The 21,630-nt window shown below is 34.0% G+C and overlaps 2 protein-coding genes across 4 annotated transcripts; one reads left to right on the top strand and one right to left on the bottom strand.

Annotated features, from left to right (window-relative positions):
• Nucleotides 1-10,463: 10,463 nt before the first annotated feature.
• On the bottom strand, nucleotides 10,464-13,035 carry LOC116145575 (4-coumarate--CoA ligase-like 7). Its single transcript, XM_031431033.1, is given in 7 exon segments — nucleotides 10,464-10,579; nucleotides 10,995-11,097; nucleotides 11,201-11,268; nucleotides 11,387-11,532; nucleotides 11,735-11,927; nucleotides 12,035-12,333; nucleotides 12,336-13,035. Coding segments are annotated over 7 exon segments (1,623 nt in total). The 3' UTR covers nucleotides 10,464-10,465.
• A 644-nt stretch (nucleotides 13,036-13,679) lies between these two features.
• On the top strand, nucleotides 13,680-19,069 carry LOC116145553 (lactoylglutathione lyase). 3 transcript variants are annotated; one of them, XM_031431021.1, is made up of 10 exons: nucleotides 13,680-13,696; nucleotides 13,882-13,945; nucleotides 14,203-14,322; nucleotides 14,410-14,471; nucleotides 14,696-14,756; nucleotides 15,141-15,220; nucleotides 15,309-15,379; nucleotides 16,020-16,109; nucleotides 17,726-17,848; nucleotides 18,812-19,069. In XM_031431021.1, the coding sequence occupies exons 3-9, from the start codon at nucleotides 14,230-14,232 to the stop codon at nucleotides 17,824-17,826; spliced, it is 558 nt and encodes a 185-aa protein (XP_031286881.1). In that variant the 5' UTR covers nucleotides 13,680-13,696; nucleotides 13,882-13,945; nucleotides 14,203-14,229; the 3' UTR covers nucleotides 17,827-17,848; nucleotides 18,812-19,069. The 3 variants fall into 3 exon arrangements, with proteins under 3 accessions (XP_031286881.1, XP_031286873.1, XP_031286867.1); XM_031431013.1 differs by lacking the exon at nucleotides 13,680-13,696 and having other exon boundaries at nucleotides 13,794-13,945; XM_031431007.1 differs by lacking the exons at nucleotides 13,680-13,696; nucleotides 13,882-13,945 and adding an exon at nucleotides 13,963-14,123.
• Nucleotides 19,070-21,630: the final 2,561 nt, after the last annotated feature.

The following is a 21,630-nucleotide window of genomic DNA, read 5'->3' on the forward strand; positions in this document are numbered from 1 at the left end:
ACTTGTCACCTTTTTGAATTGGAACTGGACTCGCAGAGCACTTATCCATTTTGTATCTCCCCAGAACTTTGTTGATATAAGCTTTTTGAGACAATCCCAACAATCCTTGTGATCTATCACGGATAATTTCAATTCCAATAACATAGGATGCCTCGCCCATATCCTTCATCTCAAAGTTCTTAGAGAGAAACTTCTTGGTTTCATACATCATGCCAAGATTATTAGTAGCAAGCAAAATGTCATCAACATACAGGACTAAAATTACAAATGCACTCCCACTGACCTTTAGATATATACACCGATCAACAGTGTTTTCTTTAAATTCAAAAGTAGTAATGGTATCATTGAACTTGAGGTACAGTGTTTTCTTTAAATCCGAAAGTAGTAATGGTATCATTGAACTTGAGGTACCACTGTCTGGAAGCTTGTTTTAATCCGTATATAGATTTCTTTAATTTACACACCATGTGTTCCTTCCCTTCAATTGGAAAACCATCAGGTTGTTCCATGTATACTTCTTCTTCTAAATCCCCATTCAGAAAAGACAGTTTTCACATCCATTTGATGAAGCTTTAGATCATAATGAGCTACCATTGCCATAATAATTCTAAACGAGTCCTTTGAGGAAACTGGCGAAAAAGTCTCGATGTAATCAACACCGTCTTTCTGAGTAAAACTTTTGGCAACAAGTCTGGCCTTGTACCGTTCAATATTGCCATTAGAATCGTCTTAAAGACCCATTTGCACCCGACTTTTCTACAACCTTTAGGCAATACTACTAGATCCCAGACTTCATTATATTCCATTGATTTTAACTTTTCCTTCATGGCGTCTAACCATTTTACAGAATTATCACTTTTACGGGCTTGTGAAAACGAAACTGGACTGCTTCCATTCCTAAGTCAATTTCAAACTCTTGTAGATAAACCATATAATCATTAGAAATGGCAGATCTCCTTTGTCTTTGAGATCTTCTTAATGCTATTTCTTGTGGTTCATTTACTACTTCATGTGGCTCACCAACCACAGGTTCATTGATTACTAAATTATCAGGTAGTGTTTGCTCAATTGCTTGTCTTTCCTGATTGTTATTAGAACGTTTGACAACTATAGGAACCACAACCTCTGTAGAAGTCATAGGCGCAGAGACCTGTACCTTGACTTCTTGAATATCCACTTTACGTGGTTCAACACTCCCACTGGTTTCACCATTCTCAATAAACCTTGCATTTCCAGTCTCAACTATTCTCGTACTATGGCTATGATAGTAAAAACGATACCCTTTAGATTTTTCTAGATAACCAATGAAAAAACCACTGGTCGTTCTTGAGTCCAGTTTCTTTTCATGTGGATTATAAATCTTGACTTCTGCTGGGCAACCCCAAATATGCTGGTGCCTCAAACTAGGTTTCCTTTCTGTCTATAGTTCAAAAGGAGTCTTTGGAACTGCCTTACTAGGAACCTTATTTAATAAATATACAGCAGTCTTTAATGCATATATCCACAATGATGAGGGTAATGAGGAATGACTTAACATACTCCTAACCATATCCATTAATGTTCGGTTACGCCTTTCTGCAACACCATTCTGTTGCGGTATTCCCGGCATTGTGTATTAGGCACATATGCCTCGACTTTCCAGGAATTTAGCAAATGGACCTGGACATTGTCCAGATTCATTGTATTTACCATAATATTCACCACCTGTATCTGATCGTACTACTTTCACCTTTCTATCTAATTGCCTCTCAACTTCATTAATGAATACCTCTAGGATATTAACAGATTGAGATTTTTCATGCAATAAATAGATATATCCATAACGTGAAAAATCATCTATAAAAGTGATGAAATATCTTTCTCCACTAAAAGAAGGTACATCAAAAGGACCACATATATTGGTGTGTAATAATTCAAGGAGTTCTGTGCTTCTTGTGGCTACTTTCTTAATTATGGATATGGTTTGTTTTCCTTTGATACAATCCACACAGACGCCAAGATCAGTAAAGTCCAAATCAGGTAAAACTTCATCATTTACTAATCTTTGCATTTTTTCTCTTGATATATGGCCTAAACGCTTATGCCATAAATAAGCAGATTTCTCATCCACAGAAGCACGTTTTGCTCCTATACTATGATGCAGGGTCAATAATGTCTCAACAAACAAATTATCAAGATGTAATTTGTACAATCCATCACAAAGCATACCAGAACCAATTAAACAATTATATTTAAATAAACTGAAACATCCATTCCCGAACTTAAAAGAATAATATCCTTCTAAATCAAGTTTAGATAAAGATATCAAATTACGGGATAACTCCGGTACATAAAGAGTATTAAAAAAATCTAAATGATGTCCAGTATTTAAAATTAAACGATAGGTTCCAATGGCTTTAACTTGTGCTTTGACTCGATTCCCCATGTACACAAATCTTTCATTGTCGTTTATGATCTGGGTCATAAGGAATCCCTGCAAAGTATTAGAGATATGAGTGGTACATCCAGAATCAATCCACCAAGTATTATAAAGAACTTCCGATAAATATGATTTAAAACATACAAAAGCACTAGGCTTACCTTTCTTTTCGAACGATGCCTTACGTTTCAGGCATTCCCTCATAGAGTGTCCAACTTTCTTACAGAAATGACACTTTTCTTTAGTCTTATCCTTCTTATGGACTTGGGTAGAAGACTCGTTAATCTTCAGTGGCCTTTTGCCCTTTCCATACTTCTTGTTGGATTTGTTCTTAACTTCAAATGAGCCCACAAGATTAACAAAATGAACTCCTTGTTTCTTCAATCTTTTCTCCTCTTGAACTAACTTAGTTTGAAGCTTAGTCATATTCCATTTATCTTTAATTGTTTTATAATTAATTTGAAATGGACTAAACTGAGGAGGTAAAGAGTTAATGACAAACTGAACAAGGAAACTTTCGTCCACAGACATTCCCATGTTTCTAATTCTTGCTGCTATATTTGAGATCTCAGTCACATGTTCATACATGCTACGAGAACCATCATATTTCATAGTGGTCAGCCTACTCATTAATGCCCCTGTGCGGGACTTGTTAGCGGCTTCAAATTGAGAAGTCTCTTTGGCTAATCTCATAAATTCCTTAGCATATTCTGTGGTAGGAAGTGAGGTCTTGATTTCACTCACCACTGTCATCCGTAAATATTTCAGGCTCAATCTATTTAATCTCTCCCATTCCTTATGGAAAGACCTTTCTTCATCAGTACTGTTTTCAGTGAGATCAGCTGGTTTCTCTGTCATGAGTGCAAGGTCGAGATTTTGAACACCCAAGTAGTACTCGACTTGTTCACTCCATTCATTATAATTGAACCCATTAAACTTAATAACAGATGAGGCGTGAAGAGCAAATGCTGCAAAAACAAAAATTATGCTTACACATTAATGCTTTGAGTTTTATACCTTATAAATAATTTTAGATTCAGATATTAAAATTTATTATCATTAAAACATAAATATGTATTGAAAATCTCCTTTGGGAGAAATAACAATATAGGATAATTAAACTTAATTGATACAATCTTTTATAAGTTTTCTTAATTGGTAATTAAATGTACTTTAGTTAGACATATTTGTTATCTTTGGATATACTAAACACACCTAATCAAGTACATTAATTAACCACGATTATGTTCATAATTATAGGATTAACTAATCTACCTTTGGGCGATCCTTAATTATCCTATAACATATAAACTTCAAATTACTTATGTCCAATACATTATGTCATCTCATTAAAGCATCTAATGATCATGAGTAATTGAATCTTATTTAGTTTGATATCTATGGGATAAACATTTTAATTTGACCACTTTGGTGACTAACAAATTATACATAATATAGTTATCAAACTTAAATAACAACTATAAGGTTGTCATACTTATCTTTCTCTAAAGAAACTTATACTTTAGAAACTTATATACATTTCACGTACCTAAACACACATTAAGGACAAAATTGGGTTGATTCGACCCTCATTGTTAATTTTGATTGTCACCGTTAACTTTGACAGTTGACCGTTAACTTTAACCGTTAATTTTAACTGTGGATCGTTAGATTTAACGATTGACTATTAACTTTAACCGTTAATTTTAACGGTGGACCGTTAGATTTAACGGTTAATTGTTAACTTTAACCGTTAATTTTAACGGTGAACCATTAGATTTAACGGTTGACCGTTAACTTTAACCATTGACCGGTTCAGTCAACGGTCTGAACTGGAACCGGTTTAATCCGCTGACCGGTTCGGATCACCTTCTCGGATCCTAACCGGGTTAGTTTGACCCCTTTTTTGGTTCGGGTCAGCCCATTTAAACCTATTTGGGTTGACCCGTTTGACAAAAAAAGATTGGCCTTCTTTATGGGTTATAGGCTTGAGCTTCTTTATAGGTTATTCTTAATGGATTTGAAAATTGGGCTCACATAATAAGGCTTTTATGATTGGGTTGGGTCAATATTTCATGGGTCAATGATTGACCCCGAATTTCTGGAAAAATGAGGTAAATCTCATATTCCGAATTTCTGGAAATTTTTTTGTTTTTTATTGAAAAAAGTTTCTGGATTCTGAAAATTTGCACTTCAGAATAATTTTACAGCCTTCCAATTTGTTAATTTCTAAACCCAAACTACTTTCTTAAATCTATTTTACCTAAACCATTCCTATTTCACAATTTCCAAAAACCCAATTAATTTCTACACCCCATAAGAACCCTAAAAATAACTTAATGGAAAATTCATCAGTCTCTAAACCTGAAATTCCTCTGATACCACATGTAAACTTAAAAGTAAACTCATCATAAGCAAAGAATCAATAATCAATTCATGTTTCTATGCCCTAAGTTGCACAAATATAAAGTTATAGGATCTTGAAACTTGATGAACTTTCACATATATATAAAAGAAATACATACCTGATTCCATAGTATGAAAATTAAAACTTGAATCTTGATTGAATTAAAAATAGGCAGCGTTTCTCTCCATTTCTTCTCTTTTGTAATTGCAAACTCTCTTGATGGATAGAGAAAAAATTTTAGCGTATTTAAGAATAGAGAGAGGACCCACCTTTTATATTGCAGTTATTTAATTAACTGCAAACACCACACCTTTCCATCAAAGGCTAAAGACCAATATGCCCTTCAATTAAGTTAATTATTACTAAACCTTATATTATATTTAATTCACATGAACCACTTTATAAGAATTATAAATAATTCTAACAAAATTGAGGAGTCAACTTGAAGCTTTTATGGGAACCACACGTTAGGGACGTCCATCCACAAGCGTCCAAAGTTTTTTTTTATTTTTATATTTACATTATGGACCGGCATCCTTATTTGCAGGCGCCCGTCCAAAATTAAGGGACGGCTGTCCATAACTGATGAACGACTATCCCTAAATGTTTTTAATTTTTAAAAACGATTGTTAATGGATGGGCGTCCATTAACATATGAACGCCCGTCCAATCTTTAGGGACGACTGTTCATAACCTATGAACGGCTGTCCCTCATTTTTGTTTATATTTTTTATTCTATTTACTGACGTCCATAGTAAATGGACTCCCGTCTATATAATATGGACGAGAGTCCATTGATGAACGACCGTTCACTAGAAAAAAAAATTTGAACATGAAACATGTCTGGTGTGAGTCACAGGACACGTAAGCCGGTGTAAGATTTCGGTGTAGAATCCCGGTGTCTGTAGCATTATCATAGTTTCATGGCATCGCAAAACAAAGAGAGAATTAATTAATTAATTAGGCGTTTTGATTTAGTTAATTAGATTTGACTACGTATTCTGGATTTTGAAGTTTTGACTGAAGGAGTAGGGCAAATATCATCTGCATCCCTTATATATAACACAGTACTATTCTATCCTCCTTATTATATTTTGTTTATTGAGTTTTAATTATAATGAAAAAAATTAATATTCCAATATATATATTGGAATATTAATTTTTTTCATTATAATTAATAACAAATGTCTAGTAAGAACGTTTTATGTAAACTTTGGAAGAATCATTCTTAAATATTATAGATTCATTTATATAATATTATTCTAATTAATAATAATAAATTTAATAATATTTAAAAATGATCAATATAAAATTTAAGCAAAAATATCCTTGACATCATATTCTATTATCTACTTATTATCATAATTTATCTAATATCACCCCCTTTAGAGGTTTCTTATAATTTCAATTTAAGGCTTTTTTGGTAATTTAATCTTTGAGGGGTTTTTGGTAATTTAAGTTGTATCTAATAATACTCCCGATATTGAGAACATTTTATTGAGAAATAAACAGTTAAAGGCACATGGGGTTATGAGCTTTGCACGAGAGCATGCCACGTTCACGATGGATGTATATATTGGTCTATATGAATAATGCTAAGGACAACAATTTTTTACACCGAATTTTTATACCGAAGGACGTGGTATCCAGTTAGCTGCAGTCACGTTAGAGACAACACTCGTCTTTCATGAATGGACGTCTGTCCATGATGGACGACCGTTCATCATGAATGAACGAGTGTGTACCAATTATGGACAAGCGTCTACAAAAATAACAATGGAGTCCCGTCCATATTATATGAACGGATGTCCATTTATTATAGACGTGCGTCCACTTCATATGGACACCCGTCCATAAAATTTTGAAACACAGTAATGGACGACTGTCTATACATAATGGACGGCCCGTCCATTTTATATGGATAGCCGTCCATATTGAAATGGACATTGAAATTGAAAGGCCAATATTGAAATGTTTGTGGGGTTCACATTTGCATTCACTCCCAACCTTACACAATTCTAAGCATTTTTTTTTTAATAGCAGGAGCATATTTGATGCCCCACCTTCAATGTTGGTTGATTCTGGACAAAAAGGCTTGACTTTGGATGGGTGTCCATTTTTTGGGAGTCATAGCAATGTGTTTATTTTCTAAGATTTTTTGTTTAAGTGTATTGGGCATCTGCTCCAGTTACCCACTCATTTTAAATAAATAATTTTAAGGTTTGTTCTCATTGAAAATGGATGCTCATCCATATAATATGGACAGACATCTATTTTTTTTATATGGACGGGCGTCCATTCGAGGTGGACACCCGTCCATAAGAAATGGAATCCCATCCATAGGAAATGGACTCCCATCCATATATTATGGACGGGAGTCCATTGTTATTTTCGTACGAGATTGGTGGACGGTTGTCCATTAAATATAGATGGGTGTCCATAATTGTTGGACAGCTGTTCATTCACGGAAGACGTATTTTGTCTCTAATGTGTGTTGGAGTAGGTGCCCTAGAGCCAATCTATTATTGTAAAAATTGACTCTGTAATAAATGTTTATTTATCAATAAAATGCATATTCTTCTATATCGTATAAATCTTAGTTATATGTAATGATATATGTCCTTAGGATGGTAGAACAGTGACGAGAGTATCAAGTGTTTCAAATCTTGATAGTGAGAACTCTATGATCACATATGGTGGCAATTCTAGAAACATCCGTAGCCCCAGTAATATTCTGACCAAGGACACATATAATACAATAAGGCTATCATAGTGGTGAATGACCCTGTCGAAAGGCAGTGACTGATCTCACTTGTCAAAGTTGTTTACTGACCACCTAGTGCAACGTATGGGTGTTTGCTAGAGGCAAGTTCACTGAACAGACCCATCAGAGGATTCCATATGGATGGTAACCCCAGTGTCTATGGAATAAATCCTCTAACGGATGGTGGTGCATGTGATCCTTAGACTTGAGATCACCGAAGCACCTTGTGCACTAATTGGTGTAGTTTGATACTAGTCTGACGTAGTTCTATTCAGAGCTATCAATACAGTAGTGATTGTCTACATTGAGAAGTGTATTGAGACTATGGTGGATCGACAAAGGATTCATCACTCCTGGGTACGGGAGAAGCTATCTTACTAGGTAATTTAGTAAATGACAATGACACTAAATCTGTTGCCGCAGTGGGATTGAGTTGAAGCTCAATCCAATTTATTATTTCAGTCATTGGTCCATTAACTGAATACAAACATGTCGAGAATATCTGAGGTTGACACTATTTTTGTACCTAAGTCTCGATGAGATAACCAATGATGAAATGATTTGATTGTACGGTAACCATATCGTTGACAAGTTACGGTTTCACTGAATCCGAATCTATCGGGTGGTCATGATGCCTTGCTAGAGGTCAATCTTGGTCTATATGTAGTGAGACGATTAATTGGTGTTAATCACGATACTACATACTGCCGATATGATAAGGAGCCTACAGGTAACACACTTAGAAGATAATTTAAGAATCAATTTGTGAAAATGGTATTTTCATCTTTCAGGACGAAATGGTATTTTGGTAATCTCACAGTGCAATTAAATTTGCTGAAATTGTTGCCTGTATTTAATTTTAATATTAAAATTAAATTAGTGAGATTATATTTAAATATATCTATGTATATATTTAAATGAATTATTATTATTAATTAAATGTTAATATATTATTATATATTAATTGATTTTAATTATAATAATAGTAATTAATTAATTAAAATACCATAAAGTGTGTGTTTGGTTGCAAGGGTGAACTAAGGTTGGAGCCCATAACTATTCCTAAGTGGAATAGGGTTTTAATTGTTGTACTATATAAGTGCAACTGAAAATAAAAACAAGGTGATATATTCATTCAATTAAAAACCGTAGCCACCCTATCTCTCTCTCTCTCACGTTACACTCTTGTGTGAAGAAGAAAATTTTTTTTGTTCTTCTTTCTTGATTGTTGAAGCCCTTGATTGTCCGCGGATTATCTTCATGTGGACTTCCATGAGTGCGATCCTATATTGGATCGATTAGCGAAGAATCACGTGAACAGTGTCGGTGAACAATAGCTGGTGAACTGTATCTGGAGAACAGTAATCGATGAATAGTATTCGTGTCTAAAGTCAGAGATATTCGGAGGAGCCTCCAAACGTCGCTATGAACTAAATCCTTGTATGGATTTGTTTTTAATACAGTTTTATTTCACATTTCAGTTTATGCATGAAAACGTTATAATCTGTACTCGGATCTCGGTTCATGTAATTGATCGATTCGTCTTAAATATTACATTTTTCTGCTATGCGAATCCAGCCAATTACTCACAATGTGGTCATGTCTAACTGGATATCACGTCCTTCAGTACAAAAATTTGGTGCAAAAAATCGATGTCCGTAGCATTATTGTATCTATATCTAGTAAGAATAATAATAAGAGTAAACGAACATGTTCCCACCCAAAGATTAGAGAAATTTCAAGTTTCCACCCCTAGTTTCATTTTTTACATATTTCCACCATTAAATTAATAGAAAATCATTTAATCTGACGTTTAAAGGATAAAATAGTAATTTGAACTGCAATAAATCTTAAGTAAAAATAAAAATTTTAAATAACCCTTTACATCTCAAATTTCTTTCACAAGCACCCCTCATCACTCCCCTCCCTCGCGACAGTCGCAAAAAATTAGATCTGGCCAGATTCCATTACCGTTGGACATCACCGCCACCACCACTAGCTTCCCCCACTCATCCCCAACCAAATTCATCCACCCCTAGCCTCGTCTGCCTCCATTTTGGTGAAATCTGAGCATTTTCTCTGCGATTTTCCCCTCCTTTGCAGCTGCTGGAAAAATCTAGATCTAGCAGAATTCTAGCACCGTTTGACAACACTGCCACCACCACGAGTTTCCCCCACTCATCCTTGACAAAACCCATCCATCTCCTAGCCTCGTCCGCCTCCATTTTGGCCGAATCTGAGCCTTTTATCAACGATTTTCCTCTCCCTCGTGGTTGTCGAAAAATCTAGATCTAGCCAGCTTCTAGCACCGTTTGACATCACCGTCACCACCACTACCTTCCCCTACTCATCCTCGACAAAACCCATCCATCTCTCAGCCTGGTCCGCCTCCATTTTGATCGGATCTGAGCATTTTCTCCCTATTTTCTCTTCCCTTGTAGCTGTCGGAAAAATCCAAATTTATTTGGGGTTAAAAAGTAAATTACTAACTTATTTGTAAGGGTAGTTGGTAATTACACTCTCCATATTGTGTTAGAATCCAAAAATCATTCACGATGTTAATTGAAGGGTGGGAATATGAGATAAATAAAACCAAGGGTGGGAACTAAGATTCTCTCTAATCTTTGGGTGGGAATAATCGTTTACTCTAATCATTAATAGATAATATCAGTTTCCTTATTTGATCCAATTTTAGCGGATCTTGATGCAAAAGCTCAGTAACTTTTATTCTGGATTCTGATTCCTTTTCAAATTATTTTATTACAGAAAAACGTTTATTGTTGAATATTATACAGAGTTGTACTTGTGGGGATGTGAAAAGAAGGTGTTTTTTTTTTTGAAGTAATGGTCGTATCAATTCCACAATTCTCTCAATTCACATCTTGGACCGGACTTTCTCTATGAGCTCTCTTCTCAGGATTTTCCCTGAAGCTGACTTCGGAACGTTGTTTATGAATGTTACCCTTCGCAATCTTTTGAAAGGTGCAACCTATAACAGAGGAAACAAAACAACAAAATAAATTAGAACAATAAGCAAGAATGCACATATTTGGAACATCTGATAAGAACTAATAATTTAGGGAAAGCAATGAATTGGTGTTGGATATCCCTAAACAGGACAGATGGCAAAGTTTTTTTCTATTCCATGAACAGTTGAACTGATAACATGGAATTTCCCTGAACCATACGATTTCCACTAGATCATCAACAGTATTTATGATCTCGAAATGGCCAAACTCTTTGAATTTTATGCCATAACCTACATCCTAAGCCGTAGCTTGTAAAAATGAAACCTATTGAAGGTCCTATTTTGACAAGCCAAATGTTAAACTTGATGCTACAAATGAAGCACAGTCAGACCCCTGCATAAGAATTTTGCTTTGCTTCTTATTGTGTAAGAGTACCTGATTAGCAACGAAATTCTTAACAATTTCTTCAGTCAGCGAAGCGTCGGGTGAGCGAACAACATATGCAATTGGGACCTCACCAGCTTCAGCATCCGGAAATCTACATAGGTGGAAATGTTTCAAATTTCCAGCAGTGCAATTCCCAGAATATTTACTTTTAGAATGGAGAGACGAAATTTGCACATATTTTCAATCTTACTTACGGAATGACTACAGCATCTAATATCTTGGGGTGAGAAACAATCAGCGCTTCAAGCTCTGCTGGTGCAACCTAATGTGAATCAATTGAACATTTTCAAAGATGATTCAGTACAATAATTAGCACTTCAGATAATATACTCAGTGGTAAAGGGCTGGGAATATTAAGGTGCTGGGAATATTAAGGTTACCTGAAAACCTTTGTATTTAATTAGCTCTTTAATTCTGTCTACAACATATAGCCGTCCATCCCAATCAAAATATCCGATATCTCCTGTATGTAACCAACCCTTTTCATCTATGGTCAGTGTTGTGGCCTCTTCATTGTTGAAATAGCCTGAAATGATATTTGTCATGTATTATCTAACTTAAAACATTATATTAATGGAAATTAAACATGATTACAAGTTCCTAATTCAATGAATTTTGAAAGTACCGATCTTTTACTTTACATTTTCGTACAAGTTGAAACATTTTTCATGTTCCCAAACCACAAACTGAGAGTATAAGGAAAACAATATAATTGTCATGAACACTACCTTGCATGACATTGGGTCCTCGAACCCATATCTCCCCCAGTTGATTAGGAGGGAGACGCTTTAGAGTATCTACACTGACTATTTGGGATTCAATTCCTGCAGCAAGTGTTCCTGCTGAACCACTATGTCGAACTCCTGCTACATAAGGATTCTCCACTGAAACAATGCCAGAAGTTTCAGTCATACCATAGCCCTGAAACCACAAATGGAGCTTCTTGAATCAGGCTAAAACTTCCCACCTACTATAATTTAAAATTCAATAGAATTTTCTACTTTGTTCTGTCAATAACGATAATTTACCTGAATAATCACAGCATGAGGAAAGTTCTTAGCACATTCTTCCATCAGTTCCTTTCCCAAAGGAGCAGCACCAGAACCAATAAGCTTCAACGACGAAAGTTCAAACTTCTTGACCAGACTCTGCTTGGCAAGTGCAAGCACAATCGGAGGCACAATCCACATATTAGTCACTCTGTACTTCTCAACAGTCCTTAAAAGCATCTCAAAACCAAACTTCCTCATTGACACCAGAGTGTTGCCTTTCTTTAACTGTGTGTACAAAACAACTGCAAGCCCAAATACATGAAACATGGGCACACACAGAGATACACATCATCTTTTTCACCAGCGAGATCCTGGTCCATATTTATCGCCAAGGACGCCGCAATAAAATTCCTATGCGTCAAAATGACACCTTTGCTTGTACCCGTTGTACCTGAAGAGTACAACAAAGCAGCAATATCCGTCTGCTTAATGGAAACATCTGGAAATTCTGATACATTCCCAGATAACTCAATCAAATCCTGAAAAGTAACAATCTTTGAATTCGAAGATAAATTTTCTTTTGAACCCAGAATTACAGCCGGCAAATTAAAACCTTTGACTTTGTCCCATAATTCAGGTACTGTAATAACAAGCTTTGGATTGGAATCTTTGACTTGCTTTGACAGTTCATTGACAGTGTAAACAGGATTGACAGTGGTTGCGATAGCACCTAAAGCAATAACACCAAGAAAACAAATGGGAAATTGTATTGAATTGGGAGAGTAAATCAAGACGATATCGTTTTTACCGATACCGAGATGGCAAAAGCCATGAGAGACCCTGATCAAGGTGGATTTGAACTGGGAAAAGGTTAAAGATTCACCAGAATCAGCTTCAATAAGGGCTAGTTTGGACTGATAGGAAGAAGAGTTTTGAAAGAGGAAATAAACCATAGAAAGATTAGGATCTTTGGGGAGGACCAAACGTGGTCTTAAAGACCTGTATATACCATCACGTCCATAACCAGATTTCTCCATTGAATTAAAACCAAAAAAAAAAAAAAAAAAAGTTAATCACAGTACTGTTAGTTAAGACTTGATTAATGGCATCTCCTTTTGGATGTGCAGAGAGACGAAGACATTCATGTAAATGTGAAAAAAGTAAAAATAAATAGCAGATGATATTGATGGAGCTGTGTTGTGTTGTGTAGACAATACGAGATTTTCGGACAGCAAGGAATTTGGCCGGCGAATTGATGCGTTTGAACGATATCTTAAATGCTTGGTAATCAACGATGATGAAATTATGTTTCGTGAGGAGTAAATTCTATATTTCTCTTATCAAAATTTTAAATTTAAGTAAGGCAAATTTGTGTATCATTCTTTCATGGATATGGATATCCATGTGTCAAACTGTTAATGATTGAGTTTTTGGGGGATTTAATTTAAGTTTCTTGTCTCTTAAAATAATCCTTACCAACTCATTTTGGCTGTAGTTTTTGGATGATTATTACTTGAGCTTTGAAAGAATCAATCAAATATATAAAACACAATAAAATCACAGGTGTAGACGTAGTATAGCGGCAGCTTGATAAACCCATAAATTGATTACATCTTGTTGGTTAGAGTGCTTTCTGGCCCTTCCACAGAAAAATAAAAAATAAAAAACTCATGAAATTGGAAGACCATATTTGATTTGGTGGGTGAAAAAGATAAAATCTTGACATTAAATTATGTATAGATATCCTGTGTCTGTGTCAATATATCTTTGAAAACTTAACAAAAATGTTATTAGGGTCCAAATTCTTGTAACAGTTACTAATTATTTAAAATTTTGATCAATTCTGTATCTTAACAAATTCCAATGATTTTGAGTTATTGTAGGCGTAAATAACCAGCTCCAAAGCATGAAACATTAACACACCACTTCTGGCTTTAATTCGCTGAGGTAAATATTTTATCTTTTGTTATCTAACCCAGTTCACATAAGCTCACAAAAATTTAATAAAATGGCTTCATTTTCAATCACCACCACCACCTTATCACGCCTTTCTTGCTTTCGATTTACCACATCGACTACTCCACTTTTCTCTTCAATTCCCTTTTTTAACTCCCCAAAACCTAAGGTTTTAACACTCAAAATAATTTGATTTTCACTCACTTTTCTGATATTCTCATTTCTATTTATTTCTTGACTCCTTGCAGATTCCTAGTCAATTTCGTTTGTTCTCAATGGCGTCAGAGCTCAAAGAATCGCCTGCTAATAACCCTGGTCTTCAAACCACTCCGGATGAGGCCACCAAAGGGTACTTTATGCAACAAACCGTAAGCTCACTTAATACATATTACTTTCATTTTTAATTTTATATTTTGTTTTCGCTAAGTGTGTTTTTCTTTTTTTGGTAATTGCAGATGTTTCGAATCAAGGACCCCAAAGTCAGTCTTGATTTCTATTCTCGCGTGCTGGGGATGTCGTAAGCACTGTGTTGTGGATTCTTATTTGAACATATTGCAACTTTTAAAATGGTTTTAAAATCTAGTTAACTCTTTTAATTGATTGTTTACGGTACATTTGAGGGACATGTATTTTCTATAATCCTACGGGAAAACTAGGTTTCAATTTTTTTAGTTGCCAATTAACTTTTTTGTTTTTTTGTTTTTTTAGCTAAAGATTAATGGTGCTTCCTGGATATTTCAGGCTACTTAAGAGGCTGGATTTCCCTGAAATGAAGTTTAGCCTGTACTTTTTGGGCTATGAGGTAAGATAAGCAACATCGTAGCAGTGAGAAGTTTGCAGACTTCTACTGTTTTTTAAGACGTAGGTAATCCTGTGTTTAGCACACAATCTCGTGTATATCATATTATAAATGGTTCTATGGTTAGGGTACAGTGCACTAGTTTGTAAAAGAATCTCGCTGCTGAGAGTCTTAAAATTATACTTTCTTACAATTTCAATCCATCAGAAATTGCATAGATGCATTAAGATTTATGTCTTTTCGAAGTTCTGAGTGTCAAGTGTTCCTTAAAACGTGCCATTAGAATATCAATACTCATTCACAATGTTAAAGCTTGGGCGTTTACAAAAATATGTTTTGGTTAATGTGAAGACATTTGCTGTAAATTTTCTTCTCTGGTTGGTGTAGAATACTGCAACAGCTCCAAGTGACCCAGTTGATAAAACAGTTTGGACCTTCGGGAGGCCAGCTACAATTGAGCTAACACAGTGAGGGTTATAGTTTTTTCAATGCAAAAATATTCATTCTTTAGAGTTTGTTTACCAAATTTTTCTATTTTTTTAAAAACTTGTACAGCAATTGGGGAACTGAAAGTGATCCCGAATTCAAAGGTTATCATAATGGAAATTCAGAACCTCGTGGCTTTGGTATGTAACTTACATCATTTGGTTGAGATAATTGTGTCTTCCTCATTGTGAGCCAATGTAATGGCAAAGAAAAATTTCTTTTTTTCTGCTCATTGTTGGTGAAAATATGTTAGGAGAGTCTGCACTATTACTTTGTGTGCTAGTTTATTGAAATTTATACCACATTAATTGATCTGATTGATGAATCCATATGTAAACCTTCAGAAAATGTTTTTATCTTTACCATCTTAAGAATGTGAAACACATTAAAAAAATTAGCTGCTTTGTCCTTTTGAGAAATTTTTTTAATGATATTATATGAAGGAAGACGTATATAATAGTCCTTATTCTAATTGGTAATTGGTTTTGAGGGTCCATTTTTGTTGGTTTATGCAGTTTTATGTAGGTTGATAGTCACTACCATTTTACTTCCTATGGTGACCGAAGCAGAGGATCAGTACAAGAATTACATGCCTATACAATTTTTTTTTTTTTTTTTTTTTGTTAATTTCTGTAGACTGTTGCATTTATCTGCCAATGCCATAATATTGTTAGTTTTCATGTCAACTGTTTAGTTGTCAAATTTTCTCCTTAGAATCTTGGTTTGACATCTAATAGAGCTGAATAAAAATTTAGTAATTTGTCATCTTTTGGTTTCCAGGGCACATTGGTATCACTGTTGATGACACATACAAGGCCTGCGAGAGGTTTGAAAGTCTTGGAGTAGAGTTTGTAAAGAAACCAGATGATGGTAAGACACTTCTTTATCAGGCATAATACTATGCTTGATGAGTAGTGGCATGTCATTTTGAACTTGTTTATTTGGGAGATATATCATGACTTCCTTTTCTGAGAATTAATCTTGTCCTGTTAACTGATCATCAATATCCATTATAAATTGCTCTCTAAGTTCTGTTTAGCCAAAAAAATTGTGTGGTAGCTTAATATATTGTATGCCTGTGTCTGCAAAAACCAGGATAAGCCTCTATGGTATGCATATTGTGGAAAAGCATAGTAAAAATGACATGCCACTAAAAATGTAAAAGCATAAAAAATTTGGGATGGAGATCTATATGAAGGTGGAGATGAGATTCTTTAAGATTTTTCAAATGTTTTCTATTCACTGAAAAGTTGGCCTGCATCTTTGTGTCTTATGGTATATATAAAAATGCAAAGTAGCTTTTGGCATAGTATACGTTCATTTTTGTCGTTACAAACAAACCCTTGTAGCCATAAATAAACCTTTCTGCTTCCATACATGATATGGAACCCTTCTCAAAGAATATGTTTCAGCTTAGGATAAAAGATTTTGGTCTTTGACCCACCCCTTATAGCATCTCCTTCTCATTCTTGCCATTATGCAATAAATTGAATTCATTAAGCCAATATAACTTATAGTTAGATCCCCAAGGAGTATATTTTCTTACTAAATTAGAAATTTTTTATATTGGAGGAGAATATTTTTTATATAATAATTTGTTCCATGCTATCTTCTCAAAAATTGTGAGTTTATTCAATATCTATTTTCCTTTTTTAAGCCTCTTGGACCTAGGAAGCCCTTTCTATTTCATTTTTACAGTAGCATGAACAAGCTTGTGCTAAAGTTTTGTGAAGGGTAATGTACCATTTTATGTGAATAGCACTAATAGAGCATGTTGCTACTGTAATACGTAAACAAGAAAGTTATAATGCTCAATCTGAAGCATCTATATAACTATCATTGACACTTTATTCTCTAACCAAATGAAAATAGAGCCTCTGTACTTCTTTAAGGAAGTGGTGGTTACATTTTTGTAGTCATTATACCCAGCCCTGTAAGAGATATCAAATGTGTTGATGGCATCCACTCTTCACTGTATGAATTTCTAAAAGTATGCTCACTTGCATGATTCTGTAGTTGTTCTGCATCAATGAATTAGCTGAGGTTAGCAGTAGGGGACTGATTTCATTGGTTTCAATGACTTGTTGATACTTGATGCGATCTCAAGTTTTGGTGGAGGGAAGTGTAAAGGGGTTCTATTCTATATCCTTAGAGAATCCATTGATCTAATAAAAACTGAACAGATGAGTTATAGGATCCTCACTACACATTGAACCAAACTGATAGGGACTTGCTGATCTTAAAGCAAGACTAACTTAATTGTTTTGCTTTTCTTTAAATTCATGGTATGTCCAAAATTTTAATCATAAATGCCACAGGGTTATCTTGATTAAATACCCAGAAATCAGCAAATATTTTTGTAGGTTTCATGATGCAAAGTGCATATATTAACATGAATGGTTAATTGTGTGAAAGAATCCCTTAAAATTTCATGATTTATATGTTTATAATTGTTGTTTGCCCAAAATATGTCAAACCATTTGCAGGAAAAATGAAAGGTCTAGCATTCATTAAAGATCCTGATGGCTATTGGATTGAAATCTTTGACCTCAAAAGTATTGGAAAAATTACTAGCAGTGCTGCTTGATATGATGTGGCCCAAAGTGCAGGTAAACTTTGTTTTTTATACCCTTTTTTATTTTTCCTTCTCTAGATTCTAGATGGCACAGCTGAACTTAGGGTTTTTACCTTACCATTTGCAAGCTTCAAAACCTTTTTGCATTGGGAAACTACTTCGAGTCCTAGTTTATTTTAGATGTCTATATACATCTATGTTACTAGGACTGAACTTGATAGGGTTTTACCTTACCATGTTGCAAGCTTCACAACCTTCTTGCATTGTGAAACTACTTCATCCCTAGTTTATTTAGATGTCTATGTGCATCTATGTTACTTGGAGTTAGTGTTGAAGTATTATATTTGTACTATGTTACTGGGGCATAAAATCGTAGCATATTGTGCTTCTATTTTGGGAACAAATGAGTGGCAAAGGTTTTATTAACGCTATCAAGTGAGTGGAATGCTTTATTCAGTTTCTAAGGGTCTGCTTTCCCTGTATGGTTGACTTGGTGTTATGATATATTTTCACGCTACATCATTCATGTAGTTCAATAAAAACATGGTATATTTGTTTTCAGTTTTAATCTACCAATCATGGTAGTTTTTTTATGAATGAAAAGGAAAAAAAATGCATGTATGCTATGTTTTATTTTGATGGGCATATGTATGACATCGTATGCCTATCTTACTCTACACTTTTCCTTTCATATATTTACTGTTCATTTGGACTTGAAATTTAAATTTTCCCTTATGTGTATTCAGAAAATTTATGATTGAAAAAAACTAGTTGCAATGCAGAAGAATGGATGGTGATGCTGTCCAAATTTTTCATGGGGATTCACTTATAGTTGACATATATATATATATATATATATATGTCAAAGAAAGAGTTTCTCTTGTAAGAATTGATTTACCAAGTCAGAGTGCTTCGAATAATCTTATCTTTCTTCTGCATTGGCGCTTGTAAATTTGTTCAGCTATAACTTCAATTCACTGAGTTTGATTTGATGCAGGTAAGGTGGGATGACATTGATAGGGCTTCACGAATTTCGCATTTTTAATTGGATGTCTACGAAGAGTTGCATTGTAGTATCCATGCTTTGATGTGGTCTCCAATATTTTCTAGACTTAAAACTTTTTCCCCAGTAATAAAAGTTTGGTTGAAGCCCCTCTTCCTTTCCTTGTCTCTTTCTTTTTGATTGTTATGGGACGATGTTAAAGAGTAATACTTTTATGTAAATTCAAGCCCAGGACCTGTCTTTATTCTGCTATTCATATTTACGCATGATGAAACACACCTTATGAAGGACAGAATGAGAATTCATGGAGGGTTTTTTTTTTTTTTTGTTGTTAGGGGTGTTTGGGTCAGTTTATATTCACCTTAACTAATTCTTCGGGGGTTGAAGTTGACCGTCGGATAGATTTTCTTAGTGGTCATCCTATTAGCAACCTAATTGAATCAAATTCAAGAGTTTAGTTGGCTGCTGGATAAGTGTGGTTCATAGAGGGTTTTTTTATTTATACAAAGTGCATCTCATCTTCTTTGAAAATCGGGGAAAAAGAAATAATATTTGAAAAGCACTTCAGTAAAATACAGTTAAATGACTTGAGTGTTTTTCCTGAAACCGTATTTAAAAATAAAAAAAATAAAAATATTCAAACAAACTATTCAATTAACCTTTCGAGAGATTTGACTTTAAATATTATTATTATGAAAAATTTTAGCAAAATTCGGCTAGCATGGCCCATAGGGATAGGGGACATATTCAATGTTATACTCAGTCTTATCACACGTTAAAATTTTATAGTTCCTTTGAAAAGTAATAGGGTTAATTGTCCATATATACTTTATCTTAAAGTCTATACTATTCATGAGATTAAAAAAGATATTAAATAAACTTTATTTTCTCATCTTTCCAAATGGATAATAATTAACAACTAATAAGCCTATTCATATGTTAATGAATGTAATTAAGAAATAGAATTGGAACAATTCCACTGTCCTTGAAGTTTACCACTCGCATATTTTTGGTTTTCTAGGAAATTATATAAATTTATAATACATGGCCTTGGATCAACTCCCAAACAGCCTTGCACTTTGATCCAAGGGCTTCGATTGCTTTAATATAAGTGGATTATATATTGTCGAATTTAATTATTATTATTTTGGTAATATGCCTCAAATATCCAGCACAACTATTGTATAATCAAGTATATTAAATGTAGGAGCTGCCCGCATGAAAATTTGGTGTAAAAATATTGTTAAAAAAATGGTTAGTTTTGAGAAAATCCCTACATATTTCCTTCGGTTTGTCGTTTCTTAGATTAAACAAAAATTAAGGGAATCAATGTAAAACTGATGTTAATACCCTCAAATATGAATGTAGACTTTTGGTGTTGAAACTTAGAAAGTACACAAAAATTCAATGGTGAAGTGAACCCAGTTTTGTATTGCTCAGCAGAATCACGGATAACCACTTGATTCAAATGTCCATACTTTCTTTTCTTCAAAATATTTTCCATCATGGAAACACAAAATTTTGACATAGTCATTTTGACCCTTCATAATTCATGTTTCAACACTTTCAATTATCTGGGCCATGCATAATAGTCAATTTAATTATTGTAAAGATTCCCCTAAATTTCTTAAATGAAGCTTGAATCATACAGAGGTCTAAGATTAGACTAAATCTTGAATTAGTAGTAAGTGTACACATTAGCTCTCTTAGAAAAGACAGATCTTGGAGAACCCTCCTAGATGCTATGTAGCTAACTTGCAAAACTTTTATTATGTTTAAAACTTAAATTAAATTAAAATTTCAGTGAGCACTGCTGACAACAGTTCATATTTTAAATACTATTGGCGCAAAAGTTATTCAATTTAAAATAAATTTAATATTTTATAAAAATTATGTCAGGAGGAGGTTCTTCACCTTTTGACCTTTTACACTTCACTAGAAAAGACATTCTCAGAACAGCTTTCCCCTATTTATTATTCAATACAATATAAAAAAATCAAACCCCCCGAAAAAAAATATAATAAATTTATTAAAACAAATATTATAGTTGGCACCCCAGTTATTTTAAATTTAAGAATGGAAAAGAATAGAGATGCAAGGCTGGACCCGTGTAACAGTGGTTCACCATTTCTGACAGAGATCTTGTGATAGTGATAATGTAATTTTGGAGTCCCTTGGACGCCTTCCCAGTGGGGATTCCCTGTCCCTTGTTTATCTTTAAATAACTTCTACTTTTTTCATCTTTTTTTTCTAAACTTCCCAACTCTTTTATTGTGTATCATCACAATCTGTTGCTCTTCTAATCTTTATTGCATCAATGATTAAGAATTTGTGTTATAAATTTTAGTTTTATTTTACGATAATGTAATTTCTTTTTTATTCATGGCTAATGCTACTACATATGTCAACTCTCGATACAAAGTTTTAAGTAATATAAGTTGAAATCAGATTATTACTTCATTGTTTCACATCTATTTTGGTTTGTTTAATTTAATTTTTGTTTTCCCTTTTTCATCAATCATGCACATTAATCTGTGTAAACTAGTTTATATTGTACAATTAATTCCCAAACCAAATTAATTCTCTGATCAAACCAAGTCGCCTGTTAAATTTTGATAACTATAACTATAACAAATACTTTAATGTCGATTAGTTTTGGTCTTTACCTTAAATTTAAAGTAATACTGTCAATTAGTACAAAACTACAATGCTTAGTATTTTTTTTTTTCATCACCAGAGGTGTCCGACTCAGTTTATACGTATCTCAAGTAATCTCTTGAGACCCTAAAACTGCCAACCAAGTAAGAGCAAAG

The sequence above is a fragment of the Pistacia vera genome, unplaced genomic scaffold (assembly GCF_008641045.1).
Source record: "Pistacia vera cultivar Batoury unplaced genomic scaffold, PisVer_v2 Contig1144, whole genome shotgun sequence".
NCBI classification, from domain to species: Eukaryota; Viridiplantae; Streptophyta; class Magnoliopsida; order Sapindales; family Anacardiaceae; genus Pistacia; species Pistacia vera.

Bases quoted from the DNA above. Each gene is read 5' to 3' on its own strand.
- LOC116145553 (XM_031431007.1), top strand. From the start codon at position 14,007: ATGGCTTCATTTTCAATCACCACCACCACCTTATCACGCCTTTCTTGC. The intron at 14,472-14,695 runs GTAAGCACTGTG...TGGATATTTCAG, and splicing joins TCTCGCGTGCTGGGGATGTC to GCTACTTAAGAGGCTGGATT. The intron at 16,110-17,725 runs GTAAGACACTTC...AACCATTTGCAG, and splicing joins TGTAAAGAAACCAGATGATG to GAAAAATGAAAGGTCTAGCA.